The 20,899-nt window shown below is 37.8% G+C and overlaps 1 protein-coding gene across 1 annotated transcript in view; it reads left to right on the top strand.

Moving 5' to 3' along the window:
- Positions 1 to 5,417, top strand: part of Ogre (optic ganglion reduced) — a 31,307-nt gene extending 25,890 nt beyond the window's left edge. The window contains exon 4 of the mRNA XM_076805109.1: positions 2,075 to 5,417. Within this exon, the coding sequence (XP_076661224.1) occupies positions 2,075 to 2,647 (573 nt within the window). The 3' untranslated portion in view covers positions 2,648 to 5,417. The remainder of the gene's footprint in view (positions 1 to 2,074) is intronic.
- The last annotated feature ends 15,482 nt before the right edge of the window (positions 5,418 to 20,899 follow it).

Below are 20,899 nucleotides of genomic sequence, written 5' to 3'. Positions count from 1 at the left end.
TCGTTCAAATGATTTTTGTGTTTAAGTAACGCAAAAGTGGCATACAAACATTTAATTAAAAAACCATTTGAACGATCAAATTGTAAGTAATTCGAAATCCGATATTTCATAGTGCACGATCTGATACAATCAGTTATCTAAAGACAGCGGATCTTCATGCAAAACAAAAACTTTTATGCGAATTACAACAAATTGTAGTGAAATAGAAATTTATTTTCTTTTTTAATATGTTTAATAGTTTCAAAATAATATAACAGTATCATCAAATTTTTCTAATATTCTTACTGTTTTAAATTACACCTACTAATTTTTGCCATAAACGCATAAAATCCGCTGTCTATTTCTGATATAAGTGTTGGAAGCAAGACCAGTCGAAACGATCGCATCTGGGATTTTAGCTACATCTGGTTACAGTTTAACTATAAAAAACACAAATGTTTGCAAGTTCACTCAGATGATTACTCTATTGCTAATTGTATTTAGTCTGGTGATGACTCTGTGTCCGATATTTAGTCTAAAGAGAGGGAATATCAGTCTCGTATTCATCAGACGGAAATAGTCTACAGCTTCAAATAATCTGTAGTTTCGGTAACTTTTTCCGAGAATAGTTCATACATTAGCGAGTTGCAAGCAACAGTACGAATTTGTTTTGTCGCAAGATATAGTGATTTCTCTATATATGTCGCCAAGGCTTGGATGATAAACGTCGCGGAATTATCCTCACTACCGCGAGGTATAACCCGTGAAGGACCACGAAGTTCGAGAAGCCTTGGACGCCGAGAAAGGTAAACATAACACGGCTCAGGTATGTCTCCTGGACGATACACGACGCTGGCAAGACCCGTGTTGTTAACATATATCGAGAATTCATTGTAATTAGTACAATTGTTACAATTTCTGTGGGATCGTAGTATTGAACTCTCGTAAGCAATATTGACTAGTCTATGTACTTTACGGTGATCAGGACCCCGTCATACTAATACTTGGGACACCTGTTTCAACTATTGGAGAAACAATTAACGCCATCTAACACGGTATTACAGTTCAAAATATTGTATAAGATTAAACAAGCCTGAATGAATACTTCCCTACGCACGAGATGGGGAAAATGATTATAAAGTTAAAGATTACTGTTAAATAACAAAGAGCAAAAAATCCAAAAACACGTATCCCATATTTTTATTCACAGATCACACATGCGAATTCGCATAAAAATCGATTAACAGTTAGTATGAGGAATTGCAATAAAAAATTGTAAAGAAAATAAAAATTTTTAAGATATCGATTTTCGAAACATTCCTGTTTGACTAGATTTCCAATTCGAAAACTCGCAATTAGGTTGGACTTCAATGTGGACAGACCTACAATGTGGACGAATCTTTAATGTGGACGATGGCCGATAAGAAAAAAACATCTGTCATTATATTTCTGTGCGCATTTATGTGTCATTATATTATATTTCTTCATAAATCACAGTGTTCTTACAGAAATTTCGTCCACTGCATTTTAATACTAGGTTTACGGAGCACTAAGAGACCATTTATATTACTTTGTAAAAATAACAAGAACGTGTGTACCGTTTTTAGCCATTTTGTAAATAATTTGCACCCAAAGAAATAATTTTGTTGATGAATTCCCTATGGATGCGTGTTTACAATTTCAGTAAGTGTAAATTAAAAATATTAGAACACGTCACTTTGACGCGTTCCGTAAACCTAGTGTTAAACAGCTATTTCCGTAACTGTTTCAAGTCCTCCTTCGGACAAATCCTTAATTTCTATATACATATTTTTGAATTTACTTTTTTGAGACCAACATTGATCCTCTTATATGTAGCTTATACTGCAAACTGGCGGCTAAAAAAATCGAATTTCGAGAGGACCTGATCGAACCATTTTCATGTCAGATGATATTGTACAGATCAACCAAATATGGCTGCACTGCCATACGATAAAGATTGAGCAGAAGAAACGGGGAAAAGTAGCCGGGGTGTATAATGAGACGACTGGGTTAGATTCAATTTGCCTTCATTGAGTCCAATTCGTGTCAATTCACCCACTGCTTCTTCTTTCAGAGTCACAACATGTACGCGTACCGATACTTCGCCTGCGAGGCCCTCTGCTTGGTGAACATTTTCCTCCAAATGTACCTGATGAATCGGTTCTTCGACGGTGAGTTCCTCAGCTACGGACTACGCGTGTTGCAGTTCTCCGATGCGCCTCAGGAAGAACGCGTGGACCCTATGGTTTACGTGTTTCCACGGGTGACCAAGTGCCTCTTCTACAAATACGGTTCCTCGGGAACGATACAGCAGCACGACTCCCTCTGCGTGCTGCCTCTGAATATCGTCAACGAGAAGACCTACATCTTCATCTGGTTCTGGTTCACGATCCTCTCCATATTGCTGCTGGGTCTGATGGTGTACAGAGCTGCCATCATCTTCGCCCCGGTCGTCAGACCTCGGCTGCTGCATCTGTCCTCGCGGCTCCTGTCCATCGAGACCTGCCACAGCATCAGCAGGAAGATCGAGCTGGGCGACTGGTGGATCCTCTACGTACTATCCTCGAACATCGACTCGCTGATCTACAGGGACTTCTTGCAAGAACTGACTAAGAAGATGAGCGACATGCAGTCGGTCTCCGCTTAATTAAACAGACATCGACGGGAGCCCTCGCGAGACTCGTCGTCCTTCCTCTCACCACATCCTTTCTCTCTTTTCGTTTCTCTCTGTCCCGCTCGCTCTCCGCCTCGGTTCGTCGAGGACGTGACGAGAGTATCGATAGGAACCATATTCCCGTAGAAAGCCATCGCGCAATTCTGCAACGGCTCGCACCGAGTATACTTTTTCCATATCCAGCCGAGTCGAAAGGGAAACGCCGCGATCGCTGCGCACGACTGATAGAGAACGTGTTGCAGACACGCGATGACGCTCTAATACCGCGCAACCGACCACTTTAAGGATCTCTATACGCGCGTGTGCGAATAGCCGCGCAATCCGCGATCGTTTCCTCCGGTTTGCAACCGGAGGATCGTTCTACTCCCGATTAGCGGTCGTCGTCCCTCCCCAAAGTGAAGCTGCGTTTATCTCTGTCGAGGAAGTAATTGCTCAAAACAAACTCGGCGAACTCCGAGTCTCCGAGTCGCCGCGGCCATCGCCGCGACACTGGAATTCTCGATTGAACGGATCCTAGAGTAGAAACACCGTTTACTGTGCAACATTCTTCCGCCGTGAGATCATCCGGTGACACCTAACGCGACACGCGTTCATCGTAACGCGTCCCATTGCGAGAAATTCTATTTTCATATACATTCCTATCTAGCGTGTTCGAGTCGCTTCGAGGAACGCGTTCCCACCCCGAAGCAAACTACTATATTTTTTCTCGTGGTTGCGATTATGTAGGCCCCTTGTTACATTTTCGATTGCACTGTACGATAGACAAGATGTAGCGACTCGTGAAACCGAAGACCGACGCCTAAGCGATTGTAAACGGCTTCGAGAGCTTAAAACGTTTGTAAACCTGATGAGAGCACCCAACTGCTAGATCATCCAAAATGGAATAGGACATTGTTTGTTGAAAAGGTTTTTCCGAGTTCACTATACCTTGATTGTCAACTATGGACGGCGTATAAGATTCTACGTGATTGTAGCTAACTCGAAACATTTTGTACTGACTATTTTACCCATTTGTGTTCCATTGACGCGAAATCGGTGTCGAGAAGTCTGTTTAATAGAATACTGCAAGCAGCGTGTAGGAGACTCCATGTTTCTTTTAATCAACGTTTATCGCATTTGCATTATGCCAATCTTATAATTTGCGTGTTCATCAACTCATTACCAAGACACATATATGTATGGAGCCTTACTAATCATACTTTCCATTTCATCAATCTACCATAACATTTATCTTTTCTTCGGGAAAGCTGATACGTGTTCTCCAAATACTCAAAGTCCGAATATACTTTGACATCAGTGACTGTTCTGTCTCTCTCGCGTTCAACATGGTTGCTAGTTACTATCTAACGTCGCGAGCACTGTTGATCGCTATAAGTAATTTGTAGAGCGGAAACCTCATACACAGCCGTACATTGAACTTGCCAGGATCAACGACAATCTTGCTGTTTTGTTTGCTTTTTAACTCTTTGTGGTCCTATTTAGAGCTAAACTTGGCATTGACTGTTGCACCAATTTATCTATTTGCACCTATTTCAATAGCTGATAGATTAGTAAAGTTATATGTAAGAGTATAATTGAATTCAAGATGCAAGGACCGGGTAAGTCTAGATTTTGACAATTATTTAATTCTCGCTTCAATCAGTAATATATAAAAATGTATACAATTTCAACAAGTATAATTTTACTAAAAAATGGACCTGCCCGGCGTTCCCACTAAGCTCCTCAATTATATTATAATATAACAAATTCTGAAATAGAAAGAGAGGTACACTTTAAACTGCAAAGGGTTAAAATCGTGATCGTCTCTTTCGATGATTCGTCGACTACGTTAGAAAACATGGCTGAACTATTTGAAATTACTGAGCATATGCGGCAGTACCAGAACATTTGGCAATGTCCGAGTATTTATCTCGGTTGGACCTGTATCACAGAATCTCGATTCGAATCTCTATCGGCCTTTTGGTTCTACGACAACCGAGTTGACGTATCCTGGCAAGTTTTTGGTTACATGACATGGAACGGGCATTTGAATTTTGATGTAACTTTCTCAAAAGTTGGTACTGACTTTGCCTTCAAATGTCCCAACCACTATTTAACTTAAATCATAAGCGTTATTGCAGCTTATTTTTCGAAAGAAGAGAAACTGAAGTATTCCAATAGAAATAATTGCTGCCCACCCCACTTCTATCATTTACGTGTTACGAGCCTGGTGTGGTTTATTAAAGAAAAGATTAGAATCCGTTGCAACCGAATTGCCAATGCCTCCGAAGTACCCTGAAGTGCGAGTTAATTCAGTTACAAGTAGGTTACAAGCGACATGTAAATTACTTAAAGAAACATATGGTTTGTTTTTTTTTTTTCTATAAATCGATAAAACTATGTATTACAGAGAATTCTGTAAAGTATTATAGATTCTATATTATGGATTCAGGATAATAATGTAGATACAAATTATTAATAGAAACGTGTATCTCTTATTAACACGTTCTAGATGGGCGAATTAAATGCGCGTCGTGCAAAGCCGAGCTCGAAGGTTGAAGGCATCGAAACAAGCGTCGTAAAGTGAACAGCTGCCAATTTTTCAAGTTTAATTTACGACATTCCTTGTCTTGAAACTTAGTTCGAGCTAAGTCCATCAAGCAAGCACCATCCCGAACGTGTTGAAATGTAAAATACACATTGTTATTCATTTTGTACTATTGTATATATGAAATTTATTTGGTAATATTACATATATATATATATATATATATATATATATATATATATATATTCGCAATCAAATGAATTGAATATTTATTTTACGTCGATTAAAAATTATGTGCCTAGTTCGTTTTTCGGAACTCTGTTATCGAGTATCGCAATTGTTTGAAACTACCGATTACTTGGGTCGCTTGTGATCAATTTGTGCTTATAACTAGATTGCGGATCTTTCTGCAAAATAAAAACTTTCTAAGTCAATTGTGAAAAACAAAAGACAGATGGGAACGTGCTTCTTCGTTTAATAGTTTTAACAAGTTGAAATTGACACAATAATATTCTGAAATTCTTCTAATGTCTTCACAATCTTGTATTTCACCTGTTTATTTTTATCATAAATGCATAAAATCCGCAATCTTCTTATAACCCGCTATTATCGGGTCAAATTGCAAAAACCTGATTCTGTTACCTACACTACATGAGTTACAGTGATTTATTGACAAAAGAATATACCGAAGAAATAACGATCAATGTTAATGAAAGAGGAGAAAGTGGTTACTTACAAAAATATTTGCAGTTTATTTACTAAAGAAGCTTCCGATGGTCTGAAGCTCTTCCGATGTATTTCGATCAAATACTTTCGTGAGCACTATTTTCTATCAGAATTTCATACAAACTTTGAATCATTACTTCGATATGTTGCCGAGACTCTAAGTATACTTTCAGTTCAGCCATCATTGACAATTCGGTATGCAATACGTTTTGTGTCTGACAAATGTGATATTAGCCCTAGCTACGCACTAGTAGAAAGGATTACGAATATTGTCCCTTGCATCGCACTTTCGTTAATCGTTGTCATACCATTTTCCTGGGGCTCCACGTGGGTTCGACCTGACAGCTAGTGGCAAGAATGTCAAGTACACGATCGAACGACATTGATCTGTATTTACCAACGTTTTCCTTTTCATTATTGACAAAGGAATCTCAGTGGTGCATTAGTAACGAACCTGCGGATCTTTAAAGAAATCTAGAAAATTTATATTTTCGTAGCTGGAATTTGCGAAATTTAAATAAAATAGAACTGTACTTTCTGTATTAATTGTTTCGATAAGTTAAAAGATAATATAGAAAAAGTGAAATTCTATGAGAATTTTCGTCTTGTTCCTTCTTGAAGATTTTTATTAGCCATAACTGCCTAAAACTCCGCGTTCTAATTACTATCATTCCTGTCGGTAGCGAAAACATTTCCATTTTCACCTTCGTTCGCTTGCGTAATGATTTGTGACAGGATCGTAGTTCGTATATCGGAAATTTGTTATAGAAATAAAATACGCGCTTCCAAGAAGGCGAAACACTCATGCGCGTGTTGTAGAAGAAGGCATTAATTTCTTTATGCGTTGTCAACTATGCTGATCATACAGCTTCGTTCACCGTGCCAGTTTAAGAATCTACAGTGGATTCAAAAATTATTCAACGCTAAATTTCAAATTTTTCAAAAATCGTCGATATTTAAAGTTTAAAGTCTGATAATTTCCTGAAAAATAAAAATGGTACAATTATAAACCTGGACCCATTTCAAAGCTTGAAGCCTCTACTTTCCGATAGCTTTGTCCATTTTTTCTAGAATATTTTTGTACGGTATAGCAGGCGAAAAATTGAAGGTGAATTGAAATTTTCTCTCGAAAGTACAAGTTAAAACGTCAGTAAAACCATTTAAAAAATGTTTGAAGACCTCTTAAAACATGTAATGTGCGATTTTTCTTTACTGTTTTATAAAATAAAAATGAGGAACAAGTTTGATCGTGCAAAGCCTTATGATGTACCTTATAGTTATTGTAAATTTGGCAGTACACCTGCCATCCGAAACTTAATAAATCGAGCAAAAAAATTGCACGCCATGAAAAAAGAATTTTCCCAATAAACAGAAAAAATATACAGAGTTTCCCAAAAATGCTGCACTTCCTTGAAAGGGATGATTCCTGAGGTTATTTGAGGTAACTTTCTCTTTTGCGAAATTGTTTTCCGTGGCTTCGTTAGGGAGTTATTAAAGAAAAACACAGACCAATGAGAGTGCGGCTACAGCTGACGGATTCCAGTTCGGCCAATGCCAACGCCAGGCTCAGCGCGAGCCGCTGTAGCCGCCCTCTGATTGGTCTGTGTTTTTCTTTAATAACTCCTTAACGAAGCCGCGGAGAACATTTTCGCAAAGGAAAAAGTTACTTCGAATTACCTCAGGAATCATCCCTTTCAAGGAAGCACATCATTTTGGGACAAAAATGAATGACGCATTATGTCTAGGTTGATTGTTGTACGGGAAGTTAGTGTTCAAACACTTTTTGGATCCACTATACATATGTCAAACGAATTTGATCGTGTCTTTTGTTGGAATATAAAAACCGATACCGAACTGTTCGAAGTCCGGTACCATTTCTGTGAACGATTAAAGATTGCTAGTGTGCCATTTCACTTGGCCACCAATCTCTTTGTTATAGAAACGCTGTAGCAAGCGAACAAACGTCGGTGTACAGTTCGACATACATATTTTAGCTGACTTTTTTGTAAACATTTATTTGTAGCGAAATAAAGAAGCTTTGCGGCAGTTGATGCTTGCCGACCGACTAGTGTAAGGGACCCAATTACTGTAGGGGTACCAATTATTGTGCCTATATTAATTATACTTATTTTTGAAGCATAATGAATATTAAAAAAGAGATATATAACATATATATTAACAGATTTTAATGAAAAATTTAATATCTGCTTTTTAATATTTGTTATACTTTAAAAATAAGTATAATCAATATAAGCACAGTAATTGATACCCCACAGTAAGTGGGTCCCTTACCCTATTCCTCGTTTTGGTCGCGATCTTGCTGTGTTAGCGTCCATATGCCTGCCATGCAATGCTTTCGAAGATTATACAGGTTCTTCTATCGATAATAAATAGCCGAGAAGATGATAACATATATTTCGATGTTATGCTTTTCCTTTAGTATTATTATAGTAATATTTACAAAATAAAAAGTATCCAATTATGTAAAAATCAGACGAAATTATTGTTTTTGTTTTGTACTATGAAAAGTTAATTGATGGTTAAGCTCGAAGAATTTTCTAGATTGTTGGTGGAAAATATTTGGTCGAAGGAACTAAACGTGCCTAATAAAAACGAAAAAATATATATTTTACTTATGGTGATAGAAGTTACTTCTATTTAGGTAAAATGTTAACGTAAGGATAATTATTCTGTTCGTTTGTAAAATTCCAAAGGTGATCGAGTGATTGGAAGAAGCTTTAGGTCTTCTCCATATGTTCAATAACGTTCTTGACTATTTTTTACTATTAAATTATGGATTTTATGCATTTGTACCATATTTGAATGTGTAAAAACGCAATAAAAGAACGACTTTAGCAAAATACAATAATGTTTGAATTTCAGTTATAACCGAGTATACCAGTTATCGTCGTTTCCATCCTTTTCCGTTTTACACTTTAATTTAGCCAATTATGTGTATTCATAATGTTGGTTAATCACAGTTTATATATTCTATAACATATGAACATAATATTATATCTTTTTGTAAATAACACATTTGGGTAATTTGAGTAAACCAACAAAAAGCAATTAAAAATCAAATACAGTGTCTACTCGATATATGTCTAAAACACGGGTCTGGCTAGGGACACATATCGGCTGAAAGTCACTATTCTTTGATACACTGCCGAACGTAGAAAAGTTTATCGGTGTGAGACCACTACTAATCCCATAACAAAACTCCTTTATTTTTCATTATTCACTAATGAAAATTAGCGTAAATATGATCCGAATAATATCGTGTTTGGTATCATTTTTATTAGAAAAATGCCACGAATATGATGGTGAAAGACCCATAAAAATGTAATGAAAAATAAAGAAATTTTGTTATTGGATTAGTAGTGGTCTCCTGGTCTCACACTGATGTACTCGACCCGTATTACGTTTACACTTCTCGACGATCGAGGCCACTCGAGCTTTGGGACCCTTCACGGGGTATACCACGCCGCAGTGGGTATGGTTCTGGGACTTTTATCGGCTAGATATTCGGGACATATATCGAGTACAGACTGTTTAAACTGACTGACTGACTGTTAAGACCGTTTTAAATTTACTATGAACTTATAGTCGATTAATATCCGTATTGATACATTTTTATACCAGATATGAAACCTGTACCTTTTTCGCTGTTTCAATATGAATATAATTTAAATATTGAAGTCACTTCTTTTTTTGTGCCAAAGTAGGAAGAAATAGTGAGCGCCCATTAAAATGATATAAAAGAGAGTACAATACTTTATTTTAATCTTCACTATAATGAGTAAATATTTCGTGTGTACTGTAATATTTGAAGTTATTATAATAGAATAAATGGTTTCTGTTCTCATTGTTTCCCGGTGCAACGATACTTGTTTGAGTGGTTTTGGGTTTTTGTTAAAAATTGATTTTAATTTAACTAAAATTAATTACAGTAGTGCAGAAACATAAGCAACAAAAAAAAAATGGTTAAAAAATTGTTTCATTCGACGTTTACCTTAGAGGTTTGCAATGCCCCCACTCTCCCCATATATGAATCCAAATGGCTCTTATTTATACACATCACATGTACTTGAAGCTAAAACATAAATACTGTTCTAAATATAAAGTTGATGCTTCAAAACCGTAATTATTTTTGCGCCAATCTAAGCAGCGACACATTTTAAAATAAATCCGAGTACTTGTTGAAGGTGCAAGAAGTTTGTGGGTTCAACGAACCCTTTCATAGGACATCCAAGATTGATGATGACGTCTGAACATGGAATCACTAATTTATTTCTTTGCAGACAACCGTTGAAACAGAGGATCGTCGCCAGGAACGACGAACAAGAGGACAAGTTAGATGTCTTTTACATTATTACTAGAGTGATAAAACTAAATGTAGCGATCGGATGACACATTTATTTCGATGACCGACCTTCCTGAGATGCCCTCCAGTCCCGATGACGCGGAAACTGTCGAAAGAACGTGGGCGAGAATTTAGCGATCAACGGACGAGATTATTCTATACATTGTTTCCAACGAATCATACTATTCTAATGACCTCTGAGTAACAGTATCGCGATGAATTGAAAAACTGACTTCTTTTGTACATTGGAAAGAAGCTTGTCGTACTTTTTATGTTAGATATTTCTCGTTATGTTTCGTTTTCTTCTTCTGACAAAACTATTTTTATAATAAAACAATAACCGATACGAATTTTATCATCAATTTATATAAAACGAATAAAAGTGAACCGACTAAATACAAAAATGGTATTAAGATGTAACATAAATATGTTTGGTTATAAGTACAAATATGCATGTTAACGATTTAGTTATGACTTATGCTATACTCATTGCAAATATTAGGTTGTCGCATATGAAATGTCCGATTTTTAACAGTAACGTTAAACCTAACATAACTTTTCTCTAAATAAAACTTATTGATCAGGTTAAGTGAATGAATTCCAAGTTTCTTAATAGGATTACTTCATTCAGTCATCTCCATTTTTGAGTTTTTTCTACTATCGTGCGCTCATTTACTATCAGATTTTGACCAAACATCCCATATATCGTTAATATGTTTATACCTCCACTCATATAAAAAGAGTGCATAACAATCACATTGATTCAGTTTGAAATAAATTTTATGTAGATTTGAAGGTAAATATCTAAATAAAAACTGGACATGAGATCTTAAACTCTCAAATAGTACATACAGTCCACGAAATTACCATAGTTCCGTGTGTAATTTCTTCGTAATTTTAATTCAGATTTAAGAAACAAATACGGCATAATTATCACTATTATATTAAGTTATATTGAGTTAAGATACGTTCTTTTAAGTGATTAATTTAAAAAATATCTATTTCTGACAAAAGGATGTGCGAAATTTCTATAGTTCTAGTTAATAAATAATAGTTTATTTACTCTATAAAATCAAAATGTTAATGATTATGTTAATATGGTATATTACTACCATTTTTCAAAATAATTTGAAAAATTCCGTTATTCATACTTTTAGTTAACATTTTTATAGCGGATATGTCTAGCTATTTTTAAATTCTGTTATTGCTGCAAATTGTTTTCCATTTGAATGCATCTTGTAGATTAGTATTTTCTAAAGGTTTTCTATGGGGTTGAAGTCTGGAGAACGGGCGAGTCACTGCATTAACTTAATATTTTTGTTGCAAAACCATAATCAGTTTTGATGAATGAACGGCCGCGTTATCATGTTGAATTATGGACCCATCCAAGCCCATTTCTCCCATGAACGGTAACAAAAGATGTTCTGTAAATTTCTGGGAATTCATTTCTGTCGTTATCCATCATATTGGCGTCTTTGTGAAAAAGCTAAGTGCACTCTGAACCATAACACTCTCACCATCAAAATTTTGACTCATAGCAATGTCGTGTGACTTACTCAAATCGCGCCAATAATACTTAAAACCATCTAGATCAGGCATGGGCAACTTGTGGCTCGCGGGCCAGTGTCGCCAAGTGATACCCATTTGGGTATCTGTTTCCTCACCTTTTCCCCTTCCACTACCCTATTCTACCACCATGAGCACACTCCAATGTCTCCCACTAAGACCGTAGATTGATTACGTGACGTGCCGCGTGGTGCCGCGCGCGACTGAGGCGACGCTTGGTGTCCCATTCAACCCCCGTAGCGCACGCACAACGTGTCACAAATTACTCTGGTCATCAGAGAGGGGGGGGGGGGTGGCATTGTATTCCCCTCGATTTTCTCGACCTGACGACACTGTCGCGGGCCACAGACGACTCCTCTCCCTACTCCTGGTCCCTCCCCACCAAACTCCTGTGGAGTGTAGATGTACACGCATTTATTCGCGGTCATGCGGTCACGCAAGGCAAAGCATGAAATAGCGAAGCGACAGTGACAAAGAAATCGCCCGGGCCTGATCTACATAGATCAGAGCTGTCCAACTTCTTCCCCGTCGCTGCTTTACGATCCTACTCCTAGTCATTCAGCTCCCCCACTAACTGATACATTAGCCGCGTCCGGGCGAGAGAAAGAGAGAGGAAGAGCTCATTCAGTATCCCTTCTCTGGGCAACGTCTTTCTCGCCGCCCCACTACTAACTTCGTTACTCCTACTCCTACCCGCCACCAGTAGTTACGGTGGGAATCGCTACTAGGGATAGAAAAGTAGTGAGACAAATCTCCTTTGGCTCGCGGGCCACAAGTTGCTCAGCTTTGGAGTAGACCAGTGCTGGACACGGTTGAGGCTTCTCGAACGTTTGCTTCCCCCACCAACATTGTCGTCAGGTCGACGTCAGTGTCGTCAGGTCGAGAAAATCGAGGGGAATACAATGTACCCCCTCTCTGATGACCAGAGTAATATGTGACACGTTGCGTGTGCGCGACGGGGATTGAGTGGGACACCAAGCGTCGCCCCAGTTGCGCGCGGCACCACGTGACACGTCATGTGACCAGTCTACGGTCTTAGTGGGGGACGTTGGAGTGTGCTCATGGTGGTGGAATGGGATATTGGAAGTGTGGACAAGGAGGAGAGGAAGCAGATACCCAAATGGCCGTCTTCTGGCGACCCTGCTACTCGCGATAGGCGAAGCGCGTCCTTTCTCCATGGTATGGACGCTACGATGGGGACGGTTTTGCCACAATTGCTGCAAATGCACGCAGCCCAGTGTCGCCAGATGAGGGGAGGGAGCATGAATTGAGGGGAAAAAGTTACCCTCTCTCCGCCAGTACCGGAGTGCGCACGACAGAGACGAAATGCATCGGAAGCTTGAGGAATAGCGCGGTAGAAGGGGAAATTAGAGTCGGGGAGCAAGCCTTGATCTGGCGACACTGGCCCAGCCCTGATCTAGATCAAATTTCTCTCGGTCGAAAAAGATGACGTTTTTCCATTCTTCGTTCCAGGACATGTATCTTTTAGCAAACACGAGTCGTGTTATTTTATGATCATGCGTTAAGGGCGGTTTTGAACCTTTTGTAGCCCATACAAATCGTTTACTTTTTCCACAAATTTTTACCTTTCAGATACCGGAAGATCTAATTCCGCTTGTATTTGTCTTGCTTATTACATTTTAATGTGATGCAGCACGTAAGAATGACGACGTTTGCCTTCAATTCAGCTTCCTATTTTCGCCTTTATACTGCTGACGTTACTAACGCTCACGTACAGAAATGTCAAATTTAAACTTTTTTTTAAGTCCGCCACCGTATGCGTCATCCGTCGCGAGTGTGTCATAGTAGCACGGAGTACCGTTCACGAGTGATCTCGACATGACGGGCCAATTTGAAGAACTTGAAGAAAACATAAGACGCACAAATCAAACGCGTGTTGAGGCCATCGCTAGACAAGCCGGTAGGTGGAATCGTGTGTTCGCATCGACGCCGACGTAGGTTCGGGGGAGAGGGGTTTATAGAGGTAGTGAGACAGTTAGAGGTACAGAAAGGGAGAGAGAGAGAGAGAGAAAGAGGTAGAAAGAGAATGAGAGAAAAGATGCGGGAGGAGAGACAAGGGTAAAAACTACAAAAATAAAATTGGACGGACCTAAAAGAGATCAGAGAAAAGTAACAGTCGCGACGATCGTGTTTTGGCAATCGGTAACTGTTCCGCTTCGCGGATGCGTTTTCAGTCAGTTTTCAACTAAAACTTGTACCCGCGCGAGATATCGATGCACGATTGAGAAGTTTTTCGAGTGTTGTACACGGTCCTTTTTGTCTTGCTCATATTCAATCGCGTCATTGCGTGAATCAGTTCGTCATCGGTCCACCAATATTAGAAATGACAAATCCTGGAAGAAATCGATGCTCGTCCACGTTGAGATCGACGCGATCTTAATCGTTCGAGTATGAAGTATACGTCAATCGTAGACTCCACCGCAGGACATTATGTAAACGGTGAATTGGCTCCGTCGTTCAATGGGATTCCTCGGAACAAGAAAAAGAACGAATCGAAGATGATCGATATCGCCACAGGGCTTTATTATCTGCTGCGCGTAAGTGTTCTTCTGCTGATTGACCCACTGAAGAAAGAAGTTTAAACCTGGATTCTCGTTAGTTGTAAAATGAGTTGCTGATCGTCATTAACTCGCCATTAGCTTAACACCTCGGCAGTGGTGAATAAATGGACTGAGGATTTTTATATATTTATGATAAAAATAAGTGGATCAAAGAGCAAAATAGAAAGAACATTTTAAGAATTTAAAAATAGCGTTCTATTATTTTCCACCTATTAAAATGATTAAAAAACGAAATATATGTCTATGTTATTTCTGCGTCTTGCAATTAATGTAGACAAATCAACTCGTAATTACTCATATTTAATATATGGAAGATTTTTCTATGAACGATAAAAGTAAACGCAATGTTGAAACTCGTCGTATGCAAAGAAAATATTAATATAAAAAATAATACGTTGGTTTTTTCATAATGTGCAGAATCAGCAAATTAAAATCATCCCCGCAAATTCAGAACATTTTAGTGGCGATGTCTATTGTCATTTTCACCGTTCGAAATGTTGCAGTGTTCTATTGCTCTGTTATATTACTTAAATTTCTTTATATTTCTGTTATGGAAGCAGATAATTTATTATTTTATATTTGGCAGAAAGAGAAGGAATCCGTTATTTTATTAATACTTTTCTAAAACATCATTATCTTATACCATATTTGTTTAATATTTGCAGGGTGATTTAGCTAAGTGTGCCATCTAAGTTCTTGGTAAATTATTTGGTATATGGGGAAATACTTGAAATGAAAGTTGTATGGTTTCAAGAGTAACGTACAATGTAATAATTAGTTACTTTTTCCTTAATAAAACACAAATGCATAAAAATCCACACTCTTGTAGTTGAACCGAATGTAAAGTTTTTTCTGTCGTAAATGTCATGAACGAACCATAATATTTTTATCAGTTACATTATTTGGTCTTGAACAAAAATTCTTTCAACAACAGTGAACACTTTCGCGAGCGATTAGCGAGAACCCAGCTTGTCTCGCATGCAGAGTCGCCAGATCAAGACTTGTTCCCCCACTTTAATTTCCCCTTCTACCGCGCTATTCCCCCACGCTCCCGCCGCGGCCCGGTCATGTGACGCGTTTCGTCACTGTCATGCATACTCCGGTACTAGCAGAGAGAGAGGGTAACTCTTTTCCCCTCGATTTGTGGTCCCTCCCCTCATCTGGCGACACTGCTCGCATGCAAAGCACGAATAGTTACAAATAAAGTATATCGCAAAACAGAAAAGAATAGAAATAATCGTGGTCTCCCAGGTGCCCAGAGTAAAAGACGACGGCATCACCTTCAGGCTGCACGCGTTGACAACCGTTTTGATATTAACGTTTTCCATAATTATCAGCAGCAAGCAGATCGTGGGAAATCCAATAGAATGTGTCCACACGAGGTATTCTTAAGGGTAAACTCTTTGCGAACGAAAGGTGTTGTGGTTAATCATATCGACAGTGGCGGACGAAAGAAAGTTTAAAGTTGATATGCCTATATAGGAGCGTCAGTAACTTTAGTATGTTGGTAACATTCGCCTAATCTAATTGTAAGGTATTCACTAGGGTGGCTCTTATTTTTGACATTTGAATTTTTTTTATGCCACTCCCTTCCCTCTCCAGGATTGTTCAATTAATAAAGAAGTTTTGTTGAAGATATTTTTCGATACAGTCGATAATTTATTTTATTCGAGAAAAACAATTTTACAAGTGTTTAATTAGTTATTTTAATGTTTAAGGGCCCGGTAGTACACTTTCCCGTTATCCGATCGAGTTCAAACTTTGCACAACCTTTCTTTTTTTTTTAATTTGAGCAATCTTGAGGGGTGGCGAAAAAAATTTCGGAAAAAATTTTTGTCAAGAGTAAATAAGAGCCACACTAGTATCCACGTGACACTATGCAACGCGACGTGAAACTTCATTTCTCTATTCGTCTGTTTTCGCGTAACGCGTTTACAATACATTTCGTTCGACGCGTACAGTGGGCAAAAGTAAGATTCAGGGGCAAAAATAAAAAAATGATTGTATTTACATATATATTTTTTACAGAAATACACACAAAAAACCATTTATTCACAAACACTAAACAAAACAAATAAATGACTGAGCATCGATTTAAGGAAGGAACACTAGTGTTGAGATATAATTTCTTTACACCTTGCAGAAATCAGTAAAGATTTAATCTAGCACTGTAGCTATGTAATTGTTCTTTTATGCGAACACTCATGTTCCACTGACTAGTACGGATAATCGAGATTCTATTCTATGTACAGTGAATTAAACAAGTAAATATGATTCGAATTGTATCGTGTTTGGTGTCGCTTCAATCAGATAAATATCACAAATATATGTTGGTTAGAGATTCACAAAAGAATTATTATGAATAAAACAGTTCTATAACTGTCATGTCCTTTTCTACGTTCTACTTTTCCGTGAAATCTGTTGTATTATGATAACACTGATGTATGCTTGACCTCTATGATCTCAAACTGTAGTTAATGAAATATCAACATAATCGAAGTTTATGTCGTTCGTTTCTTCCGAGTATGTAGGCAGAAACACTAACTATATCCCAACTAACTCCCAACTATTGGATACCGTTGGCCAACCATAAATGCTACTAGGCAATTCCTATTGATAAATGTAAAAAATTAATTCGACAAAATATTAAACAAAAACTAAAATTTTATATTTTTGTCGTTAAAAGATATTCCCTTGTGTTTTAAACTTTTGTCCGCCGAAATATAAAACTTTTGTTATCTTTTTGTATACAGAGTGTTCGACTACAGGTTGGAGGAAATTTGAGGGGTGGTTCTCCATGACAATCTAAGACAAAAATGAACAGTAAAAAATTTGTGATATCGGCTTCATTTTTTAGTTATTAAGAGTTAAAAATTCGCCTAAAATGCGGCAACCCGGCCAACAGAGGTATATGTTACGTACGCCATAGAGACGAGCGACAGTCACGTATCAAGTGACAAATACTCCGCGTGCCTCGCAAGAAGTCATCTGGCAAGAATTCGGCGTGTCCGATTGGGTCATTTCTCATGCATTTTCGGTTCTAGCTGAATTATTAGCTAAAGTCTGTGACGTCAAAGCCTAACCATTGGGTGCGAGCGAGGACCTCCTTTTACGTGACTGTCGCGTGCCTTTATGACGTAAGCAACGTACTGTCGTTCGGGTTGCCGTATTTTAGGCGGATTTTTAATGGATAATAACTAAAAACTGAAGCTGAAATCGCAATTCTTTTATTCTTCATTTTCGTCTTATATTGTCTTGGAGAACCACCCCTTAATTTTTTCCTACCTGTAGTCGAAAAACCTGTATTATATCTAATATGTTCAGAAGCATAACGCAAACCTGTAATACATCGGGACGTTACTGCGTTTCAAGGGAATATTATTAAACTATTGACATCCAACACCAATAAAATTGTCATTCGCAAAGAGTTTATGCCAACGCAATGAAATGATTGAAGTAAAACGTATGTGTTCACTTTTCGGCAAACCTTCCGCGACTTCAGTCTTTTATTCGCACAGAGATATCCCCGTTGAGGCTTTCAACGCATACTGTTGGATACACAGCACTTATTTTGTGACCGGAGCAATGTTAGGGATAACCGGAAGCAACGTCGCAGCAGCTGGTATCGCGTCGTCCTTTGGAAATCTTCAATCCAATTGGTATAATCAGCGAGAAAATGATCCAATCACTGCCCATCAGACGACTAGGAACGTAAAATATTACCAGTGGGTTGTCTTCGTCTTGATATTACAAGTAAGTGTAGATTTATGTACTGAAGAGTGACTCAAAAATTCATTCCTTTTGAGTCGCTTGATTTTCAGACTTTTGTTGTACCAAATAATAGCTCATATTAAGACACGAATCGGTGCTATTCAAGTTAAGTTGGCAATTAATTTCCTAGATGTCAGAGGTCATCGTTGGTCAACGCGCCAACTTAAAACGTACGGATTTTTAGGTGATTTTGGTAACGTTGTTTAGTTATAGATATATTACATATATCTGATTTGATACCTGTATCAATGTTGTATCAATATGTCATAATACGGCAACAGCCAACCGTTCGAACACCATTTCCACATGTACAATAATATTTTACAGCGTGTTAAGAAATGTTCAATCACGTTTATAGTCGTAACTTATGAACAAATGTTTCAGCCAATTTATAATTTGCAGGGTATTAGGCGCTTATACTAACGAATTTCTCTGGCAAATATTATTCAAAAATAGCGTTTCAAAACAAAATTATAAATTTTTGTCTGAACGTAACCAATCGTTAATAAACGGCAATCTTGTTGAAAAGTTTCATTTTTAACGGATTTTTTGCCACCTTTTGACCAAAAACAATGATCTAATGAAAGAAAACTGGCGTGTGAAAATTGGCGTGTGGAATGACCCAATCGGATGGCTTAGAGCTGCATTCCTGCTAAGGATCTTCTTGTCATCTCATCACAATACATAACTATCGCACTGAAAATTGATAAATTCCCAGGAGAGTAGAGAAGGTTCTTTACTATGCGTATATGTCGGTATAAATTTTTTTTTTCAAATCGGACTTTGGCACATTATGCGCTCACTATTAGGCAATACAAAAATATATTTTTTTAATAAAAAACGAAAATTTATAAAGTGGATTTTTTGCCGCCTCGGCACTACTGTGCAGCGTGCTAGCAATTTCACCGTAGAAGAATAAGGTCCACGTTATTAAGCATTCACTGTATTCATGATATTCACAGAAATCGAATAAAAGAGCCTGGGAGGAAGTCAATACGTCAATAGACATCCCGATTAGGGATAAAATGACACAGTTTTGATAGAAGTCTATCGAGGTGCCTCTCCATCTTGTCGGCGGATCGGCGAGGCGCGACGCGATGCGGCGCAGGGATCAACACGTTTTACTAATGAAACACGTGTTCCCGAGGAAAGCACACAAATAGAACTCGGTAGTGTGGATATGATTGATTTGTGTTTAAGGAGTCGGGGAAACGGGAAGTGAGCTGATTGACGTGTAGGTGTTTCCAACCGTTTGGACCGAGTACAAGGCAAAATTGATTATTTTCTTTTTCACGATACGCACGGCCTTTGAACGCGTTTTCACGCGCGCTGCATTTGTCACAGGAGCGGCAGAATTTTCACCAAGATAATATTGTTGTGGCCCATTTCTTTTGCGCGCCACCAGCTCTTTCTGTGAACTCTTGTACAGTGTATTTACAGTAGCAGTACAGTTTTCGTCTTTGAGAATGGACGGAAGCGACAATGTTTCTACTGTGGACTACTGGAGTAGTGAGACTAGTTATAGGTTCATTGGATATTCGGTAAATTGACTTAGCACTAGGTTTACGGAGCACCAAAAGTGGCTATTTTCGACTGTTTTAGAAAAATAATCAGAATATATTCCGTATGACTTTTAGCGGCTTTTACCATAATATATGTATCCAAGGAATAAATGCATTGAATGCATTTTCTATAAAGGCATCTTTACAGTCTCAATAATTGTAAATTAAACAATTTCTGTCTGGTAAATCGTAGTGTTAATATTCTGATAAACTGTGTCGCAATACAGAGATTTTCGAATTATCACTAGAAGTAGATTGCGGATTTTATGCACTTATTGCAAAAAATGTGTAGGATTAACACACAACAATGAAAACGTCAGAAGAATTTAAAAATACTGTTATATTGTTTTTAATCTATTACACCTATTGAGGCAAGAAGAAATAGATTTCTATTTTATTCCAATTTATTATAATCGAGGCGGAGAATTTTTATTTTTGCACAAAGATCCGTAGTTTAACTATGAGAATGTTGCAGAACAGCTCGCGACCAATTGTGCAAATCTTAATCATTTATTCTTATAGTTACACTGGTGGAGAGCAAATTAAAAATTGTCTTCATTGAACATAACATACAGGTGCCAAACAAAAATTACTTTCATTTTTTAATGATTGTAGCGAGTTAAAACTAATATATACGTACACTGTGTCTTTAAATTCTACTTAGATGCTCGTTTTTATCAGAAATGTTTGAAAATCATTTTATACTTTTTACTCCAGTCAAAACACGTTCTACGAACTGTACAAAGAATTACCATCTAAATCATGCATATCATTTTCCAATTCATGAAATTTTACAGAAATTGTTTGGAACTTATGATTACTCACACCACTGTGCGTATGAATAACTTCCTTATCCTTATACATTAGCTTCGCAGTTCATACGCTTCGTTAAATATAATTTTTTAAGTGGAAGGAGAATATGCTTTTTGATTTGATGGATGAAGTTTGTATTTATTCTATTTTAAAGTATGCAGGGTGTTCAAAAAATGTTGCACTTCTTTGAATGGGGCGATTCCTGAGGTCATTCGAAGTACTTTTTTCCTTTGCGAAAATGTTCTTCCAGGCTTCGTTAAGGAACTATTAACGAAAAACACGGACCAACTAGAGCGCGGCTTCGGCGGACGGAGT

The sequence above is a fragment of the Halictus rubicundus genome, chromosome 2 (genome assembly GCF_050948215.1).
Source record: "Halictus rubicundus isolate RS-2024b chromosome 2, iyHalRubi1_principal, whole genome shotgun sequence".
NCBI classification, from domain to species: Eukaryota; Metazoa; Arthropoda; class Insecta; order Hymenoptera; family Halictidae; genus Halictus; species Halictus rubicundus.
The sequence above is the reverse complement of the archived record's forward strand: the minus strand, read 5'-3'. Positions and strand labels throughout refer to the sequence as shown.